The sequence below is a fragment of the Chaetodon trifascialis genome, chromosome 21, assembly GCF_039877785.1.
Source record: "Chaetodon trifascialis isolate fChaTrf1 chromosome 21, fChaTrf1.hap1, whole genome shotgun sequence".
Taxonomy (NCBI): domain Eukaryota; kingdom Metazoa; phylum Chordata; class Actinopteri; order Chaetodontiformes; family Chaetodontidae; genus Chaetodon; species Chaetodon trifascialis.
Window position 1 is genome coordinate 6,284,933 of NC_092076.1, and position 27,392 is coordinate 6,312,324.

The following is a 27,392-nucleotide window of genomic DNA, read 5'->3' on the forward strand; positions in this document are numbered from 1 at the left end:
GTTGTTTTTTCTTCCCAGGCATCAGCAGTAAAGAGATATCTATCATCATAGCATGCCTTTGAAGGTTGAAGGGCTTTGAAACACGCTTGAATTATGTCCTCCAGGCCAGGGATCACCTGAAGACACCAGTGGTGTAACAAGAACCGAGAAATACAACGAACCAACACTCCGATACACTAGGTGGCGGTATACATCGTTTACGTTGGTTTGCGAATCGTCAATTAACACAACGAAGAAGAATGTAGTTTCCTGTTTGGCTACAGTGGTGGCGGGAGATTCCAGCATGGCGGTGCAGCCGAAACAGAACCTGTCAATGGACAGTGCAGCCGAACATGGCTTTCTAAACTTCATTTTCTCCATGCCGGAGAAACCGGACACCACTTTCAGGATATTCGACCGTAACGACTACTACACCGTTCACGGAAAAGACGCCATATTCGCTGCGAAGGAAGTGTTCAAGACGAATGGGGTCATCAAATACTTGGGCTCAGGTGATCTCTATAGCCTAGCTAACTAAGTACCTAGTCTCCCGTTTAGCAAGTTAATTCATTTGCGTGTTGTTGATGCATTTACTCCGCGGTTTAGATGTAGCCACAAGCTAATCTAGCTACACATGCATGCATTAGCTGCAGCTAATGGCTAAAGCCAGCCACTGTGTGTTGCTTCAGTGGGAGCTTTGCAGGATATGTAGGCTCACAGGTTGTTCCTATTAAAATGTGACTATGTTGGTCTACAGGGAGTCGCAAGCTGGAGAGCGTGGTCCTGAGCAAGCTGAACTTTGAGGCCTTTGTGAAAGACTTGCTGCTGGTGAGGCAGTACAGAGTGGAGGTGTACAAGAACCACAGCAAGAGCAGCAAGGAGCACGACTGGAAGCTCGAGTACAAGGTACTGTGTTCAGCAAGTGTATGCTTGAATTGGTTAGATGTAAGTATGGATCTACAAAGACACACGTCCATCACGGTCCCACAGTGTTATAAGACAAATATAAAATGTGTGACATGAAATCGTCTGAGTTTCACTGTGCATTATATCGACAGTTCCTGCTTTAAAATGAGCTTCTTCCCAAAGGATCCTAACATAATCAAAGCTGGGAACAATACTGTATTACTGTTGCTGTTCGCAAGAAGATTGTGAGCAGCTTCTCTTTCGGTTGAAAAAGTTGGAAGAGGAGGACAGAAGATGAGGCCACAGCACAGAAAGAGTTAAATATTCCTACACAGCAGCTGAGGGGCGAGTTTCCTGCAGATTCGCAGACACCATGTTGTTTGTCCTTCTGTTTGTCCTTCAAGACTTCCTCTTAGTTCCAAACAGGATTAACACCCAAATGAATTGAAAGCGTATTACGCAACAGACTCTCCGAGGCTCACAGGTCATTAGACTGAGATTGATCAGGACAGTGAGCTGTGCCGCTCCAGAGCATCACGTCAGACAAAAACCCCTCACACATGAAAACACGGCTGGAGCTGACACTTATTTTCATTAGCAATGAATCAGCTAAATAAACCAATAAAAAGGCTTGTTATCATCTCTCTGTCAATCATCTGAACCCTCAGGCCTCTCCGGGGAACTTGACTCAGTTCGAGGAGATTCTGTTTGGCGGTGGAACCGGAGCCGAGGGCTGCGCCGGCGTCGTAGCCGTGCGTTTCGCTACGGGAGCTGACGGACAGCGCGTGGTCGGGGTCGGCTACGTGGACGCGGCCCAGAGGACCATGGGAGTGTGTGAGTTCCCGGACAATGAGATCTTCTCCAACCTGGAGTCCCTGCTCGTCCAAATCAGCCCCAAAGAGTGTCTCTTAGCTCAGGGGGAAGGCAGCGCGGATGGCACAAAACTACGGGAGGTACGCGGGGACAAACACCTGCTGTGTTGGACTCTTAACATGCATAATTGTCCTGTTCCTTTTGAAATCAGTAACCATCTCCTACAGTGTTTTTACCTCACAAAAATATTTTTTGGTTGGTTGATTAATTGTTTAGTCTATAAAATAGTGAAAAATGCTTGTCATGATTTCCCAGACCTGAAATTTTCACATTTTGTCAGTTCACGATCAGAAAAGACAAAGAAGGGAAAGCTAATCAGAGCTAATGTTTGAGTAAAGACGTCTTCAAATGTCAAATTTTCTTGTTGTTTTTTCCATGACAAGTCATTCATGCACAAGACCTTGTTGTGTGTTCGTGAAGGTGGTGCAGCGTGGCGGCATGCTGGTCTCTGACAGGAAAAGAGCGGAGTTCAGCAGCAAGGACATGGTCCAGGATCTCAACAGGCTGCTGAGGGCCAAGAGAGGAGAGACTGTGGCGAGCAACACGTTACCTGAGCTGGACAAACAGGTGAACAAACCACAGAGCTCTCTGACATGCAGGATTCAATCACCTGAGATGAGTAAGAAACGCAGTAATTCCACTGAAGTCACCAGAGCTTCCCGTCACACACGATACCATCAAGGAGAACACAGTAACGGTACTAAGTTCTGATCCAAGAGGGGAATTTAAACCTTAGAAAAGAGGATACAGTCTTTCTCAGTGATTTGGGAGCGGCTGCGAATTGGCGCCTATCACCAAACCAGATTCCATTCTCGAATTTAACATTTTGAAGTCTCTCTGCTGACACTTAAACGCTTAAATGCCAACGTAAGCAAAAAGCAGTGGTACCTATAAGCTCTATAGGAGCTGCTCAGTGGCCAGCAGATGAGTCTGTTTCGCACTGGGCAGCTTCCAGGTGTGAATGCGTCTAAATGAGACCTAAGTGAGAAAGTGAAAGAGTATTTTTCCAAAATTTTTCATGAACCTCTCTGCACATTAGCCTAAATTAGATCTACCACACAGCCCACAAAAGAAAATTTAAAAGCTGGTTCGCCTTTTTTCTCTGGTCATTTCCTTCTTCTGAAACAGTGCTGAAGAACACAAGGAGCAACTGTAATCAGTCGAATTTCATTTAGATAAAATTATTACAAAATTCTCAAATTAACCAGAGCACACAAGACCAAACTGCCTCCCAAGTTTCCATATGACTGATTACTAACGAGCAACGTGACATTCAAACAGTCATGTTTTAAATAGAGTCTGGCACAGTGCTCACTGCTCATAAACACACACAGAAGCTGCAACAAAAGGGTTCATAAAATGAGTAGAATGGTAGAGAAGTTCAATATTTGAAACGCCTGAATGTGGTTTCATTCACAGGTGGCTATGTCGTGCTTGGCTGCAGTGGTGCGTTTCCTTGAGCTGCTCTCTGACGAGTCCAACTTCAACTCCTTCAGTCTGACCACTCTGGACCTGGGTCAGTACATGAGGCTGGACAACGCCGCCGTGAGGGCTCTTAACCTCTTCCAGGTCAGTGGAGGCCACAGTTTCTTCAAGCAGCCATAGCAGCTTTGGGTCACTTCACCCAAATCTCTGAGGAAACCTCTTTCTCTCTTTTTTAAAATGTATATTCGAATTATTGAAAAATCCACACGTTCGATTGTGAAAGTTGATATTCGCACTGCAGAGCGGCTGCACAGGAAGCACTGCACTGCTTGTTTTTCTTGACCGGGAAAATGTGTTGAAGACATTTAAGCCTGTGTAGATGTTTAAATGTAAGTGGTTTGAAGGTTTGTTGAACGATGTGTGTTCATCGATGGAAAAATTGCTGATTTTGTGAATGGAGTCTGGTGGCTTCGGCGAGCGTGACCGAATAACTTTTTCTGGTTAAATGAAACAGATCTTACGCTTTAACAAAAGGTCTTAATTCTGCAATGATCAGTTCCATAATTTTCTCACTCACACTTATTATAACAGTCTGAGTTTGTGAGTCAAAACAAACACTTTCATTGACATGCTGACGGTGTGCAAACACTCGGGGGGTTTGCATTTGTTACAAATGTAGTTTTACAGGTTTACCTTTGGGACTGTATGCCCGTGCATGTGTACAATTTAAACAAGATTTAAATGGAGGTAAATACAACTGCCAATATGTACTTTAGTTCCCTGTAGACTGCGCCCATCCCATAATTTTACTGTTGACGTCAGCAGTAGTGAGATATCCGTCGTCATAACACGTTAAAGGCTTTGAAACGCCCTGTTGTGTCTGCATCCTCAGGGATCGCCTGATGACACCAGTGGAGCTCATTCATTGGCCGGTCTGTTGAACAAGTGCCGTACGCCGCAGGGTCAACGACTGCTCAACCAGTGGATCAAACAACCACTTGTGGACAAAACCAAAATAGAGGAGAGGTAATACAATGGTGATATTTCTGAGACGCTTGAGTCATGTATTACAGATCTGTTCCTGCGAGCGTTGCAGCGCTGCTCTCCTCGGTGCTCCCTTCCACTTTCCTCCCCCTCTTTGGCTTTCGCAAAGAGCAGTGTACGGACTTCATCTGCAGCTGGCATGCTCTCTGTTTAAAACGTCCCCAGCCGCAGGTCGCGTCAGCTCTTGCTAATTAACCAGCCAAAGCCCGGGACGTCCCTAATGTCCACACCGTCGTTTGAAATAACAGTGTGCTACAGTGAACCGTGCGTTTTGTGCGTGTAGGCTGGACATGGTGGAGAGCCTCGTGTGCGACTCTGAGCTCAGGCAGACCTGTCAGGAGGACTTGCTGCGGCGCTTTCCTGATCTTCACCGCCTGGCCAAGAAGTTCCACCGTCACAGTGCGACGATGCAGGACTGCTACCGGGTCTACCAAGCTGTGAGCCACATCCCTGCCCTCACCACGGCCTTGGAGAGATACTCAGGTGCGCACAGAGCTATATTTCGAATACGCTGAGGGGCCAGTTTATTAGGTACACTTTTGATGCGGTGTGTAGGTGCTACTTTTGCACCTGAGGCCAAAGACGATTAACAGGTTTGAGATTCCTGTGAATCAGCAGCGAGCCGCTGAAGTCATGAAAACACGACTTTACTCCTGTGATCTCTCGGCGGCATTAAGCTCGTGGTGACATCAGGGAAGCCATTACACCCAGCACGCAGCAGTTTCTTTTGAAGCTCGGGATCTTGAGAGGTGGGAATGACAAAGCTGCTTTTAACACCACAAACTTGATACAACACCTCAATACACTGCACTGAGAATACAAATTAGGAGTGCAGTTCCAAAAAGCACAATACTGGCCTTAGGCCACTTGATAAGTCACTTTTATTTGCTCATTTGTTTGCATTTGATATTTTGATACCTATTTTCAGTTAAGCAGCTATTTGTTTTAATACTAGACTATTGAGTCTTTATACCATGGTCTGGGTGAATATTCGATTCTGATTGGCTGCAGGGTGTCCGTTAAAAAGTGTTGTGGACACCTATAAAAAAAGTTCCGGTCAAATATCCTGATTGTTCTAAATTATTGCGCTGGCTCAAACGCTAGTTGGTAACCGTGGCAACAGAAACTCAGAACAAACGTTGACATACGTTGTTTCACAGTTTATTTATCACAACGGCAAGACAGTAGAGGACTCACACAAGTGGTAAGAGGTGCACTTGCCCTCTGAAATGAAGCAATCATCTCGCTTCCCTCCACTGATTAGGCCTAATATAACAGCTGCGGCCGACCGAGCTGCAGGTTCTGCGGCCGGAGCCGTTTACCTGGCAACACGTCACAACGGGAGATGTTAAATAGTCCACTCAGCCGCTTCTTGTGAAAAACTTATATTTATTTCTTTCGTAAGTGACCATGGTATAAGCGGGATAATGCCCTTCGAGGTGTCCATTATCAGAAATGAAAGCGAAGTCCATTCATTCGCGTTGGATGGTTCACGCCTTCGTGTCGTCCTTTCATTTCTGATAATGGACACCTCGTCGGGCATTATCCCTTACGTAATGTTGCACTATTCCTAATGTGAAGAAAATTTTATTTTATTACTGTGTTCTGTTCTGACTTGAGACTGTAATTCAAGCTACCTCATAGAAGTTTACAATACACTGCACTGCATGCATGCACAATTGTGCATAAGTGTTACATGTTAATATAAGAGTCATTGGTAAAAAAAAATAAAAAAAATAAGGGACATCCTGGATCTTATTCTTTGCTCTTAGTTCGTTTCATGTTTTATTAAGTATCAGATCGGGACTCGGTATCAGCAGATACTCAAAATCAAAGGACTCGGACTCTGGGGCAAAAAACGTGATCAGGACACAGGCTGCTAAAAATGACTTAATTCCTGGCTATACTTGATTACTGCACACATAAATCACACTAACCTCTGCGTTGACTGGAGCTGCTTCTCTGTGGCGAGGCGTCCGATGGCAGATGGTGGTGTTGATGATGATGAGGCTGCTCACAACTGGTTGTGTGAAGTCTCTGCAAGAGTGAGTTACACCTCAGTTATTTTATTTTGTAGGTTTAGGCACATCAGCTGGTTCCACATTAAAAGTCACAGCAAATATGATCAGTTTTGTTTGCTCTTTGTGCCCTGCATACATGATCTTCTTCTTCAAAGCAGTTGAAGCTTTAATTTCACTTGAAAATATTTTTTTTAGATTTTGAAAATATGAATATATTTTGAAATATTTTCACGTTTGAAAGCACAAAGCTGAGATGCTGCTGCAGCTGGAGGTTTCCCCCGTGCATCGCAGCACGTGAACAATATGATCATACGACAAAAACCCCACCTGGATTTGTCCATTAACAGTCCAGGCTTGATGTTCCTGGATTTTCTGGTTGTGACGGGCCTCCTTTCACCCCTCTGATCGTGCATTATATGCATCAGTAGCCTACATGCATACAGGACATTCATTCATATGTCTTTTTTTGACTTGTGTGTGTTGTAGGCAGCTACCAGGTTCTTCTGGAGGCGGTGTTCATCTCTCCTCTCAGGGACCTGCAGACTGACTTCATTAAGTACCAGGAGATGATTGAAACCACTCTGGACATGAACCAGGTCTTTGCTGTACAATTAAGACTACAGTTCTGTGCAGGATATTTGCATATTGTCAATCTCACGTGGTGTTCACACGTCTTTTTTCTTGCGTGTTACGTGCAGGTCGATCACCACGAGTTCCTGGTGAAGGCGTCGTTTGATCCGGCGTTGACCGAGCTGAGAGAAAAGATGGACGTGCTGGAGAAGAGCATGCAGGCTGTGCTGAGCAGCGCAGCCAGAGAGCTAGGTGCTGTAGCAGACAAAAAAAACAATGCAGTAATTGTGTTTGTGGGGGTCACGAGCGGAGGGTTTGTGGCCTGTTTGACACTTCCACATGCATTGGAAACTCGTGCTTGTCAGTGGACTTCAATGCTGCTCTAACAGTAATTGCAATGAACCAGAAATTATTCTTCTTCCACTCTAATATTTAGTATCTGACCTAAATGAAAACAAAGATAATTAGTTTTCGAAGCATCTTACATCACTTTTAAATCATTTCATCTAACCGTCTCTCCATTCGTGACCTTGTGACCTTTTGCCTTATGACCAGCAGTCATGAGCTTTGGGAAATGACCTGAAGAATGAACTCATGAGTACAAACCAAAATCAGTTTCCTTCGCATGGTCGCTGGACTCAACCGTATGAGCAGCTTTGAAATCCAGACTTTATGTAGCTTGCTGCTACAGCGACCCTCGTCTTGCATAGACAGACTGACCTCCGCACTGCGTTTTAGTGCTGTGGCAGCGCTGGAGAAAGCTCCGGCTGAGCCCATAACACCATCTGGTAGAGGGTTTGTTTGTATTTCTTTAAGCTAATCACAGTTGTCCCAGGAAGCAGCGATGGTGCTCACTAAAAGAGGTAGAAGGCGAGGCAGATGCCGACTGAAATAGACAGCCAGTGGAGGGCTCGAACCAGCAGCTTACTTCTCATGAATCAGAGCCGGATAAATGGTAGAAGTTGGTCGGATGGAGATAAATGTTTGCTTTAAATGCTTGAATGTTGTTTGAGATTCAGTTTGAGCTCATCGTGGTGTGTTTCAGGTCTGGATGCCGGCAAGACGGTCAAGCTGGAGTCAAACGCCATGCTGGGTTTTTACCTGAGGGTCACCTGCAAAGAGGAGAAGACGCTGAGGAACAACAAGAAATTCACCACGCTGGATGTCCAGAAGAATGGCGTGCGCTTCACGAACAGGTTGGTCTCACGCGCCCAAAATCAGCCCCGCGTCAGCCCACCGTGTTTTCTCTCATGCACTTTTTCACGCGACGTGTCCGCAGCAAGCTGAGCTCTCTGAATGAGGAGTACACCAAAAACAGGGAGCAGTACGAGGAGGCCCAGAACGCCATCGTCAAAGAGATCATCAACATCGCCTCAGGTGAGGAATCTTCAGACAGAAGTAAACTGATGATCTCCTCATCATCTGGAACTCATTTTAATGACTGATTTAATCTACATTGATCGCTTTGAACCACCAGGTTACGTGGATCCCCTCCAGACGCTCAGCGACGTGATCGCGCAGCTGGACGCGGTGGTGAGCTTTGCCGTGGCGTCCGTCTCCGCTCCCGTGCCTTACGTTCGACCGCGCCTGGTGGCGGACGGCTGCAGGCGCATGGAGCTGCAGCAGGCCAGACATCCCTGCATGGAGACGGACGCGGACACCGCCTTCATCCCCAACGACATCACCTTCGTCCAGGGAGAGAAGAGCTTCTACATCATCACAGGTGCCAAAACACTTGGACTTCAGTTATTTTGATAAGAAAATTAAAGATATTTAACAGTTAAAGAAATGACTTTGGTCTTATCATCATCCAACTTTAAATAAATAATAAATTAACTCTAATCTGTTTAAAAAACTTTCGTCTGTGTCTCTGTAGTTCCTGTTGTACCTCACCATCACGATGCACTTCATACAGCTCTCCTCTCTTCTTGCCCGCAGGACCAAATATGGGCGGCAAGTCGACGTTTATCCGGCAGGTGGGTGTCATCGCTCTGATGGCTCAGATCGGCTGCTTTGTGCCGTGCGAGAAGGCGGAGCTCAGTGTGATTGACAGCGTCCTGGCCAGGGTGGGAGCAGGAGACAGCCAGGTCAAAGGAGTGTCCACCTTTATGTCTGAGATGCTGGAGACAGCTGCCATTCTGCGGTAAGAACAAACGCCTGTTCGTGCTTAACTATGATGACACGCAAGCCTGTTCTCATCGTCCGTGCCTGCCCCTCCAGCTCGGCCACGGAGAACTCGCTGATCATAATCGACGAGCTCGGCAGAGGCACGTCCACGTACGACGGCTTCGGTCTGGCCTGGGCCATCAGCGAACACATCGCCTCCAAGATTGGCTGCTTCTGCCTGTTCGCCACTCATTTCCACGAGCTGACGGTGCTGGCGGCGCAGCAGCCCTCCGTCCACAACCTGCACGTCACGGCGCTGACCTCCCACAACACCCTCACCATGCTGTACAGAGTCAAACCAGGTCAGCACACTCTTTAAAGGTTCTTTTTACATCCACTGCCACTTCGTGTCGCACTAGAGCACCGGCCTCTCAGCCCACCAGACTCCATTGACAAAAACAACAATTTTACCTTGCACATCAGATTTAAGCTGCAGTAATTTGTACATGCTCAATGCAAAACACTCAGCCTCTCTCTCTCTGCTGCCTCGTATCACTCTACTAGTGACATTCAATAGTTAAAATTAGTTATTTCAACCAAAAATAGAAAATGCACAGAACAAGGGTAATAAGTATGAATGTGATTCAGTCAGTGTCACCAAGTGTCCAAACTGACCCATCCCCCGACTGTGTTCAGGTGTGTGTGACCAGAGTTTTGGGATCCACGTTGCCGAGCTAGCTTGCTTCCCACCGGCGGTGGTTGCAATGGCGAAGGAGAAGGCGGATGAGCTGGAGGAGTTCCAGGAACCTGCAGGGGAGCAGCCGGAGAAGGAGGAAGAGCCCGAAGCCAAGAGACGACGGATGGACAAACAAGTAGGGCCCAGTTTTCTGCAGACCTCATGCTGAAATATACAACTCTTTACTGAACGGCTGCAGTAGTAACGCTGATGTACCGCTTGTCCTTCAGGAGGGGGAGCACCTGATCCAGGGCTTTCTGGAGAAGGTGAAGTCACTTCCTGCGGCCACCATGAGTGACGAAGAGGTGAAGGCAGAGCTCAGGAGAATGAAGCAGGAGCTCGTTGGCAAAAATAACAGGTACATCAGAGAGATCCTTGCGCGCTGCGCTCCTGCAAAAACAGCTTGATTTTCGCTCGCATTCATGTGTTCATCGCGACCAGCAAAGGTCAAGGTTCATGTACTGTAGGGAACCACACTAACGCTCTTGTATAGTTTTTCAATAAAGAATTATTTCTGGATGCACTACGAGTTTGTTATTTGACACACTGTGCTCATGATGCACACCCCAAAACTCAGCCAAGCATGTCCCATAAATCACGTATGAACACGTGAAAACCATAACTCCGTTTATGACCTCATGACCATTTGCCCTCTGACCAGCAGTCATGAGCTTTGGGTAATGACCTGAGGGATGACTAACTGGTCTCAGCCTGAGGAACAGAGTGAAGTTACATGAATATGCAGCCACCAGATGGAAATAACTCTGAATAACACATTCAATACTCTGAATGTGTCAGACTCAACCTTTAACTGTTGATTACATCTTAGCTGATGACTTCTGTTGACCCGTAGGCAGTTTTTGACACTTCAAACCTGTTTAATGTCCTGCAGTTATTCTGTAAAGGTCACCAGTAAGTCTCCTCTGAAGTTCACTTGATATCCAAACATCTGTGATCACTGAAAATAATCCATCAGTGACTCCTCGCTTTGTCAAAGGTCACATGTACATAAATATGAATGCTGTAAATCTGCAACATCACAGATAAAGGTCTGTTTGGGCAGAGCAGCAGTTTTTATCCTTTGCAATACCTGACGGAGGTAAACGGAGGTCGTTTCTTGGTGAATTTCATCGCAGCCAGGGAATTTAAAGACAGACACCTCTGATCTAATAAAGTTTTATTTTCTTAGAAATGGCCAGTTTCCTGTTTTCTTTTTTCGTCTTTCTAAGAAAGTATACCCCTTTTTGAATTCCAACTAGCATCTACATAATGGTTATTGAATACTTCACAATATATTAAGTCTAGATGTTATGGTACATGCATACGATTCAGGCTGCATGAGGAGCCACAGTCACCACGATACACGGGGGAGAGAAGGGGGGAGGACGGGGGTGGGGACTGCAGACGGACTCTTCAGTTCCAGTTCAAAGGAGCTCTGACGCCTCCTGTTGAAACCCTCTCCACGAAACACTGACTGCATCAACTTAGAAACATATATACACACACACACGCAACTTTCACTGTACACAACACACATTTACGCACTCACATACACACCTTTATACAACTGTGGAGCCCCTCCACCTGCCATTTAAGCTAATATACTGGAGAGGGTTTTTAGTGTTAAATGAGATTCTCTTTCACAGAAAGAACTTCACCACTGGGACGTTGGAGCTTCTGCAGTTTGCCTCTGTGTCGGGGTGGGAGGAGGGACGCTTACCAAAGAAAAATAATAATTATAATTATAATAATATATAATAAAATAAAAGACATTCAAATACAGTCAGCTTTTTGCTTGAAAATACAAAACTACATGAGAAAGCATTGAAATAAAATCCATTGATCGGAACATATTTAAAAAAAACACAAACAAACAAAAAAGCCCAAGTGCTCCATCACACACACACACACAATCTTGCTCTTTTATCCACACACAACAGAGCAACATCCACCCATCCGTTGCCTGGTTACTACTGCCCGGGCAGCCAATGGGGATGACAGCTGCGAGGAAGCAGGAAGTCTCTTTGACAGCAGTTCTTGTGAAGAAAAAGAAGAAGAAGCAGAAGTGGGCCGGGAGCCGAGGATGAACGCCGGGCGGGGGATCTTCGCGCGCTGCCAAAGCGGCGCAGGCCGCCGTTGACAGCCCCTCCGCAGAGCCCTCCTCTCACCGTCTTCTCTTTGTCTACAGACTGCAGTAAGAAATACTCGAGTGGAATCTCTTGTGGCCGTTCTGTCGGTCTCCCCTCAGCTCCGCTGCTCTCTCCGGTGGAGCCTGCCGCCGCTGCAGCGCGTCTGACTGCAGCGGGCAGGAAGCTGCTTCCTCTGCAGCCTCTTTCACCTCGATCCCGTCTGAGAGCGCCACAATCGCAGAGTCTCTCTGGGTCCTTATGGCTGCAAGTGGATGTGTGTATGTAACTGCGCGTGCGTGTGTGTGTGTATGTGTGCGTGTGTCTGTGTGCAATGCAATGTGTTTGTATGCTTATGTGAGTTTAACTAGACCGGACGCCTTCAGTTATGTTGCAGCGTGTTGGACTCGATGGGCGGCGCTGAGTCATACAGAGTGTCTGTGTCGTGTGTGGGCTCTCCGGCCAGCGTGCACGGGTTGGACAACGTTCCCGCTCCGCAGTCGCAGAAAAACCTGCAGGAACAGATATCAGGGATTATGAATGCCTTCAAACAAGTGGAAGAAAACGATTAATTAAATAATATTAAAAATGGACAGAGCTGGTTGTCAGAAAGCAGCGTAAAGGGTCTCACCGATCGTGCCGTATAAACTCTACATCGTGCCCTTGGTGGCATTTCTTGATGCAGTTTACACAGATGGCGTTCCTATCTGTTGTATTACAAGTGTGACACCTGGAGGAACAAAACCAAACAGATTCATTTACAGAGCAAGTTGAGGGAAAGTAAAACAAAGACAAATGCATTGTGGCAATTACTACTCTTTTCTTAAAGGACCAGTATGTTGGATTTAGTGGCATCTAGTGGTGAAGCTGCAGACTGCAACCAACTGACCACCCCTCTCCTCACCCCTGCCTTTGCAGGCATGTAGGAGGTTGTTGTGAAAACACCTTAAGTGCTCTCCAGAGCCAGTGTTTGCTGCTCCTCCTGCAGATATAAAAGCTCATTCTGAAGTAATGAAAACACTTATTTTCAGGTATTTATACACTAACGAAAACATACTCATGTGAATATTGTATTCAGTTTGATAATGGATGCCCCTAAATCCGACACACTGGTCCTTTAAATGAATCATTTCTTAAATGTGGGGCTGAGACTAACACTTTTGTAAACATTTTTTTATTGCTCTCTTGATTATTTAGAGAATTGTTCATTCAACAGAAGAAACTGAAATTTCCTGAAGCGTAAGGTGATGTCTTCAAATTTCTTGTTTTGTCTGACTAACAGTCCAAAAGCAATTAAACATTTCATTAACTGACACAAAAGAAAAGCAACAAATCCTCACTATTGGAACTCTGTAATGTTTGTCATTATTGCTTTAAAAACAACCTTAAATAAGTCAGCTATCAAAAGAGCTGAAGGTGAATTCTGTGTCGTTTCAGCCCTCCAGACATGCACCAACATCATTCTGAACCTTCTATCCGACGCAGGTTACCTGTAGAAGTCGTGCATGGGGTAACTGGTGTAGCTGGAGATCTTGTAGAGACACTGTCCTCTGCTCACTGCCTTCTCAATGGCGTCCTGGTTATTCAGAATCTTGTTATCTGACAGAGGAAGTAAACAGGGGAGAGCCATTAGAAGGCACGTACAACCAGCTTGTACCCGAACCGGGCAAAGCTTTCCTGCCCATAAAGCGGCAGCAGCAGCGGTTACCTTTCATGGTGACGTTGACGCCGGACGCCAGAAACAGGCCTCCGAAGCGGTTGTTGAAGATCTGGTTGCCCTCCAGCGTGGCTGTGGCGTGGTTAGTGATTTCAATACCTGGAGAACGAACAGAGAATCAGCACCACGAGGGGAAATGCCGCAAACATGCGCACATGGGAGTCGATTATGAATGCAAAAAGGAAAGCTAACCTGCAGCGAAGCCGTCAAAAATGCGGTTCTTGCGGAGTATTGGATGGCTGTTGGTGCTGATCAGCACGCCGGCCTGAGCATTCCTGAAGATGTCGTTCTCCTCCAGCAGACCTGCGGAGGAAAACATTTCATCGGTCAAAGATAAAGCACAGAACCAAAATTACACTGAAGTAAAAGGTAAAAACAGTCCCTGATGCTAGTATGTGAATCTAAACCCAGAGGTTCAATCACAGGCTGTTTGAACGTGTTAAAGCACCTCTGCCTCCGTTGAAGATGCAGATGCCTCCGTCTCTGCCGTCATGAATCTTATTCCGTCTCAGTGTGGGGTTGCTGTCCGTCTTGATCCACACCCCGGCCATGGCGTTGTCAAAGATCTCGTTGTCCTCGATGAAGCCCAGCCCTGTAACGTTAAACAGTCGGATTAGACGTCCACGTACACACATGCACGAGACGAACAGAGAGAGGAATACAGACCTGAGTTGTAGACTAAAATCCCTCCATTCTGGCCTCCCCAGATCTTGTTGCGCCTGATCTTTGGGTTGCTCCCCGTCCTGTCAAAGTTCAACAGCAATTATTGGAGCAGAGGAGGAGGATGTTTCACTGTTTTCACTCAGAATCATCTGCTTTAAACAAAGTGTCTCATATTTTGTGTGTTGGGCGGTTAAACAGTTGGACGGGGGAAGCCGTTACCTTATTTGCACACCGGAGTACATGTGATTGTAGATGTCATTGTCTTCCAACACACCATGCCCGTTGTCATAGAAATACACGCCAACCTTAAGAAAGAAAGAAATAACAACGGATGATCACTCTGTAGATTCAACATACATACAGTAATGTGCCTCTAAGCTGGTTCACGAGCCACCACAGAAGAAGAGAGGTGACAGGAAAACATAGAGGAGCAGAGTCAAATAATTATACAGAGCAGGATTTGTGTCCAAATAAGAGAAGAACATCATCAAATGTGATGAGGTACGGTGTCGTCACAGTGACACAGGGAAGCAGAACTAAAGGAGGAAATTAAACTGATTTTTTAGGCTTTACGATGTTGAACCTTGTTCATTTTACCTGTTTGCCGCTGTGGATGCGGTTCTTGCGGAGGACAGGAGTGCTGCCTGTGGTCACCCAGACTCCAGCCAGTGTGTTGCTGTAAACCTCGTTCTCCTCAATCACGCCCTGGCCTTTCTCATGCTGAAACACGAAGCAGGATCAGCTGTCAAACGTTCCCGACGGGAGGTATGTGTACGTATTTCTTTAAATCAGTCACAATCGTCTGAAAACATGCATGAGGGAAGGCGAGGCCTGCAAGTAAAATGCCTGAATCCCAGCAAAGGAAAAGGTAATAGCTGCTAGCTTGTTTATGTCCGTACTGATGTTGTTGGTTCCCAAAGTGATGGGGATTCTGGAAACAGCCCAATGACAGGCTCATACCCACAGTCTACATCTGTGAGTCTAAGCTTTTACATGAAACTGAAAAATGATCTGTACTTAATAGAAACGAGTTATATTTTAACCAGATATCCTACAGATATTTCAAGTAAATCAAGGAGTGTATTTACCACATAGATGCCCCCATGCTGCCCGTCGTGGATCTTGTTGTGCCGTACAATGGGGCAGCTGTTGGTTCGGATCTGGATTCCAGCCAAGGCGTTACCATAGATGTCGTTACTCTCTATCAAACCCCGGCCATCTCCAAATATGTACACCCCTCCTTGGTTACCATTGAATATAGCGTTTCCCCTGGAAATGAAAGAAAAAACGATGAGTCTTGGAACAGATGCTATGATGCTAACAGTGAAACAACCATGTCCTTTTTAGTGGTCCATATCGATATCAGCCATGTGGACTTTTACGTGGTTTGCCGCCTTCATTGTAATGTAATTTTACAACCAGTCATGACCCAAAAAGCCCGGACCCCTCTATAGGTTTACTACGAATCCTGTCCTGCGTGTGGTGTCCTCACCGTATCGTCGGGTCACTGTTGGACGTGATCCACACACCAGCGAAGTTATTGGCATAGATTTTGTTCTCTATAAACTGCCCCCGCCCCTTCTCATGGACGTAGATGCCTCCTGTTTGGCCGTGGTGGATCTCACAGCGCACCACTGTGGGGTTGGCGTAGGCCTTCACCTCAAAGCCCGCTATACGGTTTCTATGGATGTTGCAGTTCTCAAAGTAACCCTGAAACACAGAGCGGAGGACGTGTTAGGTGGTCTGTGATGCGTCTTCCGGCACAAATGCGTGACGTGACGCAGCTGGTGGGGACTTACCATGCCGTGATCGAAGGTGAACACTCCGACATCTCGTCCATGGTGGATGTGGTTACGTCTAATGATGGGATTGCCGTGGTTTTTCACCCAAATTCCTGCTAGCGCATTGTTGCTGATTTCATTGTCTTCATAAATGCCCTAAAAACAAACAACAAGGCATGAAGTCAGAAGTGTGTTATTGTGCATTTATGGCAAACAATGAGTGTTACTATCAAGGGGGAAAAGTCATTCTTACCTGTGCATGGTCTGTAATGTACAGCCCAACGTTCTCACAGTCACTGATGTTGCAGTGTTTGATGGTTGGACACGCTCCCTGACCGCTCACACACACTGCTGAACCCACTAAACACAGAAGGAAACACAAGAGTCACACTCCAGTCCGGCTGCAAGTGGTGATCACTTCAAATCAAATGACCAATGGTCAAAAAACCCCGGAGGGTCTTAAATGACATGGACAAAGCAAAGGCAAGCACATCCTTACATTTGATAAGATGCAATATTTTATGACGACTTAAATCAATATCAAAAACAATACTTCATCCGTACAGTTTGTTATCATCACATCTAAGAACTTTCAGAACTCCTTTCCACGCACAGCAATCAATTCATATTGTCAGTTTGCTCATTTAACCAGCTGTTCATATTAACTTTGCTTTGATCGTGATTTTTTTTAATGCTTGCTGCTTTTGACACCAGGAAACAAAGACAACAACGGGATCATTTAATTCAAAATATTATATAATAATATGTAAAAGATTATGTCGAAAATCAAGCATTTTTCAAGGCTTATTCCTCATTTGAAAAAATAATGATTAAAACTAAGCATTTTCCAAACTTTCAAGATTTTGTACAAACCCTGCACATAACTGAATAACGTGTATTTATCAGAGAGAAAAGTAGCATTTCTGTGTGACATGCACATAAACTGTAACACAATACTCGAAACAAAATATCAAAGGTTGTATTTTATAGATGGAAGATTCAACACAGTTCAAATAACCCCAAGAAATACGTGTTATCGATGCTACTTGTGATGTGACATTTCATGACACCAGGTCACATGGCCCCGACTAAGACTAGGCTTCAATACATGATCTTATCTTATGAGGGGGAGTGTCACTTATACTGTGCAAGCAGTCACTGATTTTTCCAGATTTCTCCCCACTGCAAATTAACAACCTGTTTTCCATCAGAGAGAACAAACCGTCATAATAAAAGCAGTTGCCAAAAAACAGCTCCGGGGCTTTATGGTTTGGAGTCCAAGACCCAAATGACAGATTTAGTCTCTCATCCTGGGACATAATGAACACACCGATCATGAAGTAATAAATCAAAATCAGGGACAGCGTTCGCCTTCCAAACCATAGAAAACCTTTGCTGTAAACTGTTACACAGGAGTACACACAAGCGCACAATCCTGCAAGACTAGAAGAGCAAAGACCTCCACCAATCCACTGCTCTATGATCAAATCTGCTAGCACAAACTTCACACCGTTCAACATTTTCCCTCTGTGTCTCTGGTGGAGTTCACTGCAGAAAATTCACATTTACATGTTAGTGAGAATATAATTAGTTGTTTTCACAGCCACACCTTAGTTTGAGAAAACTGTGCCGTTACAGTTGTGGCAATATTAAAATCGTACTGGTTCATCATCATATTTCTACTACTGAACTTTACTACCATCTACTGGACTTTAAGATGTAAAGCATTTTCTCCACCTGCGTCAAATTCCATATCTCCATTGTTACTGAAAGTGTAACAGAATTTGTATATCTGCCCCATGATTCGGATCTGCACCAAAATATAATGGGTTCCTCCTTGGCCCATGGTCCAACTTTCCACCAAGTTCCATGAAAATCTGGCTAGCAGTTTGTCCATAATCCTGCTGACAGTCCAACAAACTGGACCAAAGACATAGCCTTTTTGGTGACGCTAACGCTGCATATGTCCACAGGCGCATTCAACTGTTATGTTTTTTAAGACCGTACAGGCACAGGTTTCAGATTATTGTGGTCACCCCCCGTAACAAGCGGTCAGCGTGTGCGGTACCTGTGCACGTGGAGCGGATGATGCAGTGGTCGATGTTGGGGCTGCAGTTGACGGTGATCTCCAGACAGTGGTGGGCGTTATGGTGCTGCGCTGACTTATCATCGGGATTAAACTGAGGAGAGAGGAGCAGCAGAGGTCAGACAGTGGCTGCGCTCACTGTCAGCACATCAAGCTTCTTTCCACCCACCACATCCACGCTGGACTCTCCCTGCTGGAGGCATCATTGCCACTAATACTTGTAGTAGCTGAAAACAGCATTCTAGCTTTTATTTAAACAACATCAAATGACTAACAAGTGGCCCCAGATTTTGTTAGGAAGCCATGAGCATCGCGACAAAGCCCATGTTTGTGTCCAGCTCAAGAAGAAGACGAGTCGCATGAGAGCTCAGTGTTAGCCAAAATTTGGTAGTTAATTTGGTAGGAATTTTTACTTTCCAAATTATGGACATGGCAGATTCGCCAAGGAGGGAAGGGTAAGATCTGTGTTTACCTTGATGGTCATGTATCCCACGTAGGCATCCTCTGAGCCCTCCATGAAGACAAACGTTGAGTCTCTAGTATTCTCTATCACCACCTTGTCTGCTACTTTACCAGGAGCTGAGGGTAAAGCAGCGGAAACTCATTAACACCCTCATACATATGGACACAACACCGCTGAGAGCGTATCCCATCTGAAGAGAGATATTGATTGCATGCGGCACAAGCATTAAAGTAATGTCTTAAGCACTTTTCAGTGATGGCAACATGCTTACCTGCACCAATCATGGTGATGGGGGACTCTATATAAATCCACTCGTCTGTATAGATGCCAGAGTGGACGAAGATTAGACCGTCAAAGTGGGCCTCTTGTACTCCACCCAGCGCATCCTCAATGGTGTCATAATACTGCAGGGGAAAGGCACAAACACTGTCAGGCAGAATATACACTCCTACAATTCATCAGGAGGCAGTTGAAAAGCACGCAAGTATTTACATTAGCTGTGCTTTGCATATATATCAGTACTATAGCAAGTGAAATAAATCCTGAAGGCCTTCTCTTTAGCTACGAGGTTCTGACTTACCAGCATGTTCTCCCTGCCTTTGTATCTGCCGGGGTTACTGTAGAAATGCTCAGCGAAGCCTGGTTTTACATGAGCACCTTTGTACTGTAACAACAAGAAAACACCAAGGTCAAAACAGGCTGCTGGTGATCACATCAAATATTTGTGCTGTGCCTAAAACAACCCGGGTGTCACCTTAGCATTTTCCCACAATAAAGCAAAAAAAGGTTTTGAAAAAGTGTTTACATAAGGTTTTTGAATAGAAAACACAGAGCAAAGAGAATGCACTACACAACAAGGTGTCATGAAAGTGCCATAATAAGCGTACATCAGTGGTTCTTGTGACCGCTTGCAGCCCGCTGCACATGTAAGCTTGTGAACACTTAACTTAAGGTAAGATGATCTAGCAAGTCTCAGGACCAAAGGGGGGAATGTCTGGAAAATATTAATCTAATTTTGTGCAGCTGAAATATGTTTTTCTGGTTCCTGCCCCATCCTGCAAGCCCAGAACACCAAGATAGAAACCAGTGGCATCCATGAATGTACGCAACCCACAAACTAACCAACACAGAACGACAACATATGTGGAGGTACAAAATTTCACAAAGATTTCAGTGATAGATGTAACAGCAAAACACTGCGTTCTTTAATTTCTAGACCTCACAATTACAAGCCACTAAAAGTGGGACCCCCGCAAAAACAGAAGAGTCAAGCGATCTTTGCAAAAACAAAATACGATCAGTGTTTCATTTTCACATCGAATTTTCTTACTTCATTACAATTCATAAAGCAAGCATGTTTGCCTCCCATTAGCCTGAGGAACATAACAGATGTTTAGTCTGAAGAAAGCCCAGACATAATTAGATAATGAGATCAACTCCACGGTTAGGAGTTTTACACATCCTATTGTTGACATAGCCTTAGAACACAACTGTGATCACATGAAACTGATCTGTCTGTGGACGAACTGAAAGTGTTCATTGAGATACTGAACCTCTGAGAAATAAAGTGTATACAATTAAGAAAAAATCAAAGCAGGAGAGCAGGCTAAGGAACAGCTCTTGAGAAAATCTGATGGAGCGGCTTGTTGCTTGTTGGTGTTTCCAGAAAATAAGGACACGAGGTTAACGAAGTGTTGAAGTAAAAGCACTTCAAGTCGTCAACACTTGTTTTTCATTTATCTGCTTGCCGTTGCTTAACCAAGCACATTTTCCCAGGTACTTGACCATGTTATGCACTCAAATGACGACTCAGCTTCCCTCTTTCCCAGTGCATATTGTGACATTTCAAAAATAAGTATACAGACTTTGCTTTGCTATTGACTGTGTGTGTGTGTTAAGTCTTTTAGCTTTAATGAGTTGCATGGATTTTATTGCTAAGCGATATATGACTTTGGAGAACTGCACCAAGTTTTAAGCACTTCCGAGGTTACGATAAAGCAACAAACAGAACACTAAGAGGGCAGACTTACCAGCTGTTGAAAGCTCTCCTTCCAGGGGTTTGGGTGTTCATGCTCCTCGGGGCTGACTTGGTAGAACCTGCCTGGCTCAGGGTGCATCATGGGACGTGTGTACTCAAACACCTCCATGTATAGGCGCTTCCTAGAATATTAAATATCACATAAAACAAATTTCAGTTGTCTGAATTTTAATGCAGTTCAACAAAGGAACAGGCAAGTTTCCATCTCCTTAGCAGCACTGACCATAGGATGGGGTCGTTGGCAAGCTGGCTGAATCTTTTGCAAACACAAGCTGCCTGACAGAGGTCCTGTTCCAGTAGGTAGGAGAAGATCTTCAAAACAACCTCATCTGGAAGCTTCTGCTGCAGATATTGCTCTGCTGGGGCTGCTAAAAACACACAAATATAAACACAAACACTGACAATGTAAGCTTTCGGCAACACATATTTCGCCCCAAACACAAACTATGGAGTCATGCTACTTAATGGATTGTAAAATAATAAGATTTGCCAGCACACACAGAAAAATCAATAAAGATTCAAAGGAAATACAACAACAACAAAAACCTAACACTCTCCTTGCCCCAGTTGCGGAGATTTAACACACACCTGGCAGGTCGTGGCTCTTACCGGACACTCGTGCCCGCTTGGCTCGATGGCCAAAGGCCTCTGTTGATGAAGTGGAAGCTCCCTGAAAAGAGGGGAAACAGGATATCAACTTCATGCCAAGATTTGAGCTCTAAGTAATCAACTGCAAAATTTACTGCGGTCACAAAATCATTGTTCCTTCAGAGGAGGACACGATCAATCACCAATTCCCTCTCATTCGCAAACATTCATACACTCACGCCTGTAGACATGCACACTGCAGTCAATACACAAAAAAATGCTTCGGTCTAACCTCCATTGGGCCCTTGCTGGGGCAGGCAGAGGCGGTGGCAGAGGCAGCAGCGGTTCTCTTGGGAAGCAGGGTCTTGCGCCGAAGCTGGTAGGGACTGTTCTGAGCTCCTGGGCCGGACTCCTCAATAGCCATCTCTGCTGCAGCTGCTGCAGGAGCCTCCTCATCTGGACAGAGAGGCAAACAGATTTCCTATACATACACAATTTTCTGAACAGGCACGTCAAAGCACAAAGCTGCAGCTGAAGGCAAGGCAATTAAAGAGGAAATAGAAAACAAAAAAAAAAGGCTATTTCTTTGAAGAGCCCAATCATCTCTCATTTGCTCAATTGCACAACTTTAATTTCTTCAGCATTTAGAGCACACACTTAAAACCACTGACACTCTTTACCATTAATGACACAATGGTATTCATTCAGCTCACATGCAGCATTCACACTGCGCAGGCTAACAGACAGGGTGATAGTTGGTAAGGCAGACAAAGGTTAGTGATTGATAATGGCAGATGCACCTCCTGCAGCCACATTACCAGTCTTTCATGTCTAGGCAGTCCCTACAGATATCGAGCAGTGTGTATTTCTGTCTAGGTTCTCCATGAGCAGAATCAGACTCATCTTTCGCGGCGCTGTCAAAGGAAGGGCCGCAGATGAAGTCAATCAAACGTGTGGCTAATAGCTAAAACTGAACTGCGTAGCTTGCAAATCCGCGGTGTAAACAAATCGAGCCGCGGCTAGCAAGCGCCGCGAACAAGGAAGAGGACATGGGTTCAATCTGCTCGCTGCGTTAGCTTTTAAACTACAGTCACAAGCGCAGAAAATGGACACGGTGAATTCATCCAAATCACACCGTATCATCTATCACAGCTGATCTGTGTGGCCTCTTGAAGCTGGGGCAGCTAGCTAGCATTGCCCCCATTCGCTGCTAATGTTTTTGTTAACGTTACACCCCAAAAATGGCAGTCCAAAGACACCGCAGATTTACACCCTCAGAATCGGTAGTGACAGCTGGGAATGCAACGGCCGAACAGACACGCAGATTGTGGTTAGAGGGGGTGAAGTCGATCCTTTTGCCTCCAGCTGAGGTTACCCGAATAAGAGCTATTAATGTTGACCGTTTAGCTACATACGCATTACGTTAGGCGAAGACAACCCCCAACATCCACATAACCTGGTAAGCTAGCTAGCGGTATTAGCTAGCCCCAATCACTCAAGCCAAACAAAGCGCGGCCTGGCCTAAGCCACAGAGCAAGAAGCCTCGGGTTTTCCTGCTGAACTAGCCGCCCCGAGGTGGGGAGAACAGGCCGCTAGCAAAAAACGAGGGTTATGTTGAGGCTCTTCAGGCCTGGCATGGCGCCGTCTTAAATCATGAGCTGACCGCGGCCTAACTTACCTCTATCCCCGTTGTTCCGTTCGGGCTGCACCGGGCGCGGCCTCGACACTCGCCTGGGTCTCCTGTTGGTGGCTCTGACGGAGTTCATCTGGGGAGTTGGTTGTTGAAAAATAGACTGCTATCCTCGACCGCCCGCTTCTAAATTTAGCCCTCGACCCAAGCTACCACCCGGACAGCCTTTTTCCCAGATACACCCAAACAACTGCGATCAAAAACCCGCTGGTATTTGGGGTGTAATCGCTGTTTTTTTTTTTTTCCTCCGTGGTGTTACAGCTCCCCCCGTATCGCTTCTCGGTGCCAGCTCCGTCTCAGTCTGTAGCAGGAGGAGCCATTAACTCACACGGGAAACAATCGCGAGAAAAAAAGAGCAGAGTGTCCGTTCGACCAATCACATATTGCGTTTTAGAGTCTCCTCCTGCGGCGGCCAATTGGGAACCTTGTATCAGACGGCTTGACAAACCTTTCTGTTGGGGTTCGGGATCGGTCAAGCGGCGATTTGATCAATGCATGGGCGCACCAATGGACTCCACAGTCACCAAATTATGTACATTTTGCAGCCTTAGTCCCTATTGTCACAGGTACATAAGGGAACATGTTAGTGCATTTTGTAGTGTTCCACATTGACAAGGGATAGTCTTTAAGGTTAAACGCATTTCAACAAGCAATACCATTTAATAATCAACAAAGAGCACAACCTTGAATTTGTATAATTGTCGATGCTCTAATTGAAATTAGTCATGCATTATTTTATTTATGATTGATATTATCTTAATGAAAATATAAGTGTTAGACCTTACTGAGCAAATTAGTGGCATAGTGTGGGATTATGTTGCAGGAAATGTTTATAATAAGAAACGTTTTGAGTCTTTAAAATCTTTAAGTGAACTGTAAATGTGAATCTAAAAACAGCAGACACATGAACCGGGGGTGTGGGGGCAGATGTGTTGGGACAACAAATTCAAAAGCCTTTTTAAAGTTAATTCTCGGGTTCAATTTAATAATTACACTATTACTTAATATTTCAAACACAGAATAATTAACTGTGAAATGTAATGGTCTCTTTGTCCTTTTTATATTGGGTTTTTAAATGCCAAATTGAATGAATCAATTTAGAATTAAACATTTAGAATTCACCAATGTATTAATCAATTATAATTAACTAACTAACCATATGCAGTACCATTGGAAAGCATTTTAACTCACATGACTCTAAGCTGAAACTGAACTACAATCTTTTGTTTCCCATGATTACAGGAGGTGAGCTTCTGAGTCTTAAATTACAGATTTGGGTGGAGTATCACTTTGACAAACACGTCTGGTCAATTAGTATCATTTTATGTAATTGGACCACCAGAGGGCATTGTTTGGCTGCAAACGATTAGGCTGTGATCACAAAGCACTTAAAGACACAGCAGCACACTGAGGTTGTTATCTGGAGTTTGAGTTTTGTCTTTTCTCTCGTTAAATTGCATCTGGAAAAGATCTGCATGTAAGAGCTCTCACCACACCTTTCAGCAGTCAGCAGAAGCAGTGATTGCATTTTTAGTGATTGGGGAAAAAGATCAAGGTAAACAGACAGTGTATATGTGAGGGAAAAATACAGGAGAAACAGTTGAATGTCTGATGAACAGTGTGACTTTTGCAACCCATATCAACACAGTCGTCCTCAGGCAGGGCTGTTCTCAAATCAGTTCTGCCAGTTTTAACACTGCTGGTTGGATGTTATTACTTTTTTTTAATGTGATCTAGTTTTTTTTTTTTTTTTTTTTAATGGAGAGGGGAAATAGGGAGTGACACAGGTGTGACATGCAACAAATTAAGGTCAACAAGATGCCCTGAATGTTATTACTTTGTGTGCTTTTTCTGAAAAAGGAGCAAAACAACTCTGCTTTCAGTGCTTGAGACTGTGAGGTTGTGCCACCAACTGTACACTATACAAAGATAAGAGCTGCAACAACGGATTAATCTGACAAGTTCTGCAATTTTGTTGGGTTTAATATATTATATTATTATACAATTTAGACAACAACAGCACAACTTGGGAACAAATCTGTATATTAATGGCTTTTATTTTTGCTGTAGCCCCCCAATATGTCTCATTATTCCACAGTGCTGCTCTGTATAGAGACTTTAAAGATCATCAGCACTACATGTGCTATTGTATCAGTACTGCATCAGTTTAACCTTGAAGCCAGCCCTTTCCTTGAAATAACATTATTCCTTGTTGCAGACAATGATGTAGTCTTGCATGCAACTATGCGTTCAATCTATTTTTTTTTTTGACATAACGATGGTTTGATGTCTGTTTTGCCCCAGAATGCCACAAGCTATGAAGACAGAGAATAGCACATTTTATTGTTATTGTTCTGATCAAATTGAACTTCCACATTTTATATCTAAATTCATTTTCCCTCAAGCTGAACTGCAGTAAAAGTTACAGTGTCTGCTGAGCAGTTTTGGAAGAAATATTTAGACCCTTTACTCCAGTAGATGTACTAATACCCTCAACTACAAGCAAAAGTCCTGCATTCAAAACCTCACTTAAGTAAACGTATGTACTCATCATGTAGAAAAATCATCTCTGTCAGTGTTTTTACAATAATATATGATGTTTTTTGGATTAATATCACTTTTATATTACTGTTACTTTACCTACTTTTCATACTGTTGGGTAGTTTAATCCACAGCAGTTCATCATATTCTATAAAACACCCACAAAGGTGTTCAAAATCACCAAATTTGGAGATACATGGTTTTCCCTGCACAGGACAGGCATGAAAAATGTGATCTGAAAAGTAACTAAAGTACAATAGTACAATATTTACCTCTGAGATGCAGTGTAGTAGAAGTATTAAGTTGCATAAAATTGAAATACTCCAGTGAAGTACCTCAGATTTATACTTATTTCACACAGTTCTTGAGTAACCATTGCTGTTGAGACCCTCCATAACACAGCAGAGATCACAATAAATCCTGCACCAGCAGCATCACCTGGTGGTTAAAGAATATAAATGCACGCACATGTTCAACGTTGGCATGCAGGAGGCAGTGTGTCCATATCAATGAGATGGACTTGGATTCCTTCTTGCAGCTGCAGCCTTGAAACCCTGGGTTGCTTTCTTCTTCCATCCTCCTCCTGTAATAATCAGAAAGAGCAGCTGTGCAGTCCCCCCTCCCAGATCCACCCGCCCTCCCCGGCACACAGAGCAGAGGTTGGAAGGGTCACTTTGTCCTTGAAAGCTTTGGAGGCTCTGAAGGACAGACGAGATAAAATTTTGTGTGTGTGTTGATGTGAGTTTTTACCTTTTGTTACAACTGTTAGGACCCACATTCGGGGAAACTCTGGCGCAAAGTGAAAAATGGGACTCCCTTCTTCCCAGCTTCCAAACAAACCACCAGCAACAAAGACTTTGAAGCCCTTTAAAGGTTTATTTAAGTCTTTTAGCTTCAGTGTGGGCCAACAGCAAAACGACAAACATAAGGGAACTAAAGTCGAGCAACCTAAACTTACTCAAATAAAAAAAACAAAAAAGACAAATCACTCACCTAACTCCTAATCCATAAACAGGAGAAACAAACAAAAATGATACCCACCCCTACCAATCATGGGCTGTTACATCAATTAGCAGATCTGTTACATTACACACAGAAAGTGGGGGAAGCCGACCTTTTAAACTGCAGCCTCCGTGGAGGCTGGAAGCAGTCGGCTCCCTGGAACAACCTGCACACTCACTCAGTCAATCAGCCAAAGCTCACCTGCAGCCCATCACACACTCGCAGCAGAGAGAGAGACGTCCACGTCTCATGTACAGAGGCGATTAAAGAACAGAGACATCGAACACAAATACAGAGAAAATGTTCATACAGCCCAGAGTCGTAACACTACGCCTCATTCACTCATTCACCATACAAAGTCTATGCAAACAGAGAGGATGTAATAAGCTCTTTTATAAATCATATGAGAAAGAAAATCACCACAAAGATATATTTTGGATAAAACACACTGATATAGATACATAAAAAGTGGCACTTAATTCTTTCATTTACAGAAATCATCATGTTGTCATCTGGAAATCCACGGATCAAATTAAAGACAAGAAGTGTTTGTTGTTTCTGTTGCCATCAGGTTACTGCTATTTCTTATTTCATGTGCTGTTGGTACTGTGTGATTTTAAGTGGTTGCCTTTTTTAGAGTTGATGTTTTTGTGTGGACCCCAGGAATCTGAATAAAGAATAAACATTATTATAATACAAAGATAATTACACATCCTTCATTTTTTAAAAAAGGTGTGCAGATTGAAGGGCAACAGGGATGTGGAGGCATGGAGAGCTACAGCAGACAGAGTGTATGAGAAGATTATTAATCAGCAGCTCCCTGCGGTGCCTCTTAATGATTATCATTCAATCACAATGTTGAACGTTAAGTGAATGTTGAGTTCTCGATGTGTGTGTGCTGACATGCCGAGTGTCACATCTTTATTAAACCGTTTCAAAGTGCTTCAGCTCGTTTCATTATCTCGGGAGGACAGATGGATGGCATTTATTATGTAACACGATGCACAAAAGTAAAAATCAGTTCTTCTTCTGAACTC

At 44.4% G+C, this 27,392-nt stretch overlaps 2 protein-coding genes across 5 annotated transcripts; one reads left to right on the forward strand and one right to left on the reverse strand.

Moving 5' to 3' along the window:
- The first annotated feature begins 229 nt into the window (after positions 1-229).
- Positions 230-10,936, forward strand: msh2 (mutS homolog 2 (E. coli)). 2 transcript variants are annotated; one of them, XM_070990113.1, is made up of 16 exons: positions 230-491; positions 737-885; positions 1,554-1,838; positions 2,179-2,325; positions 3,178-3,327; positions 4,076-4,209; positions 4,511-4,710; positions 6,735-6,844; positions 6,947-7,070; positions 7,864-8,014; positions 8,098-8,195; positions 8,296-8,541; positions 8,757-8,961; positions 9,039-9,286; positions 9,621-9,796; positions 9,891-10,936. In XM_070990113.1, exons 1-16 carry the CDS (start codon positions 284-286, stop codon positions 10,065-10,067), a joined length of 2,808 nt encoding a protein of 935 aa, XP_070846214.1. In that variant the 5' UTR covers positions 230-283; the 3' UTR covers positions 10,068-10,936. The 2 variants fall into 2 exon arrangements, with proteins under 2 accessions (XP_070846214.1, XP_070846213.1); XM_070990112.1 differs by having other exon boundaries at positions 250-491; positions 6,735-7,070.
- Positions 10,821-23,124, reverse strand: fbxo11b (F-box protein 11b). 3 transcript variants are annotated; one of them, XM_070990116.1, is made up of 22 exons: positions 22,801-23,124; positions 21,415-21,578; positions 21,144-21,204; positions 20,758-20,902; positions 20,527-20,656; positions 19,077-19,160; positions 18,768-18,900; positions 18,506-18,612; positions 18,016-18,127; positions 16,201-16,307; positions 15,966-16,103; positions 15,659-15,876; positions 15,255-15,435; positions 14,764-14,886; positions 14,386-14,471; positions 14,170-14,246; positions 13,952-14,095; positions 13,696-13,806; positions 13,495-13,602; positions 13,277-13,385; positions 12,418-12,516; positions 10,821-12,298 (listed from the first exon to the last, which is right to left on the reverse strand). In XM_070990116.1, the coding sequence occupies exons 1-22, from the start codon at positions 22,886-22,888 to the stop codon at positions 12,169-12,171; spliced, it is 2,655 nt and encodes an 884-aa protein (XP_070846217.1). In that variant the 5' UTR covers positions 22,889-23,124; the 3' UTR covers positions 10,821-12,168. The 3 variants fall into 3 exon arrangements, with proteins under 3 accessions (XP_070846217.1, XP_070846216.1, XP_070846215.1); XM_070990115.1 differs by having other exon boundaries at positions 20,758-20,899; positions 21,123-21,204; XM_070990114.1 differs by having other exon boundaries at positions 21,123-21,204.
- Between the last annotated feature and the right edge of the window lie 4,268 nt (positions 23,125-27,392).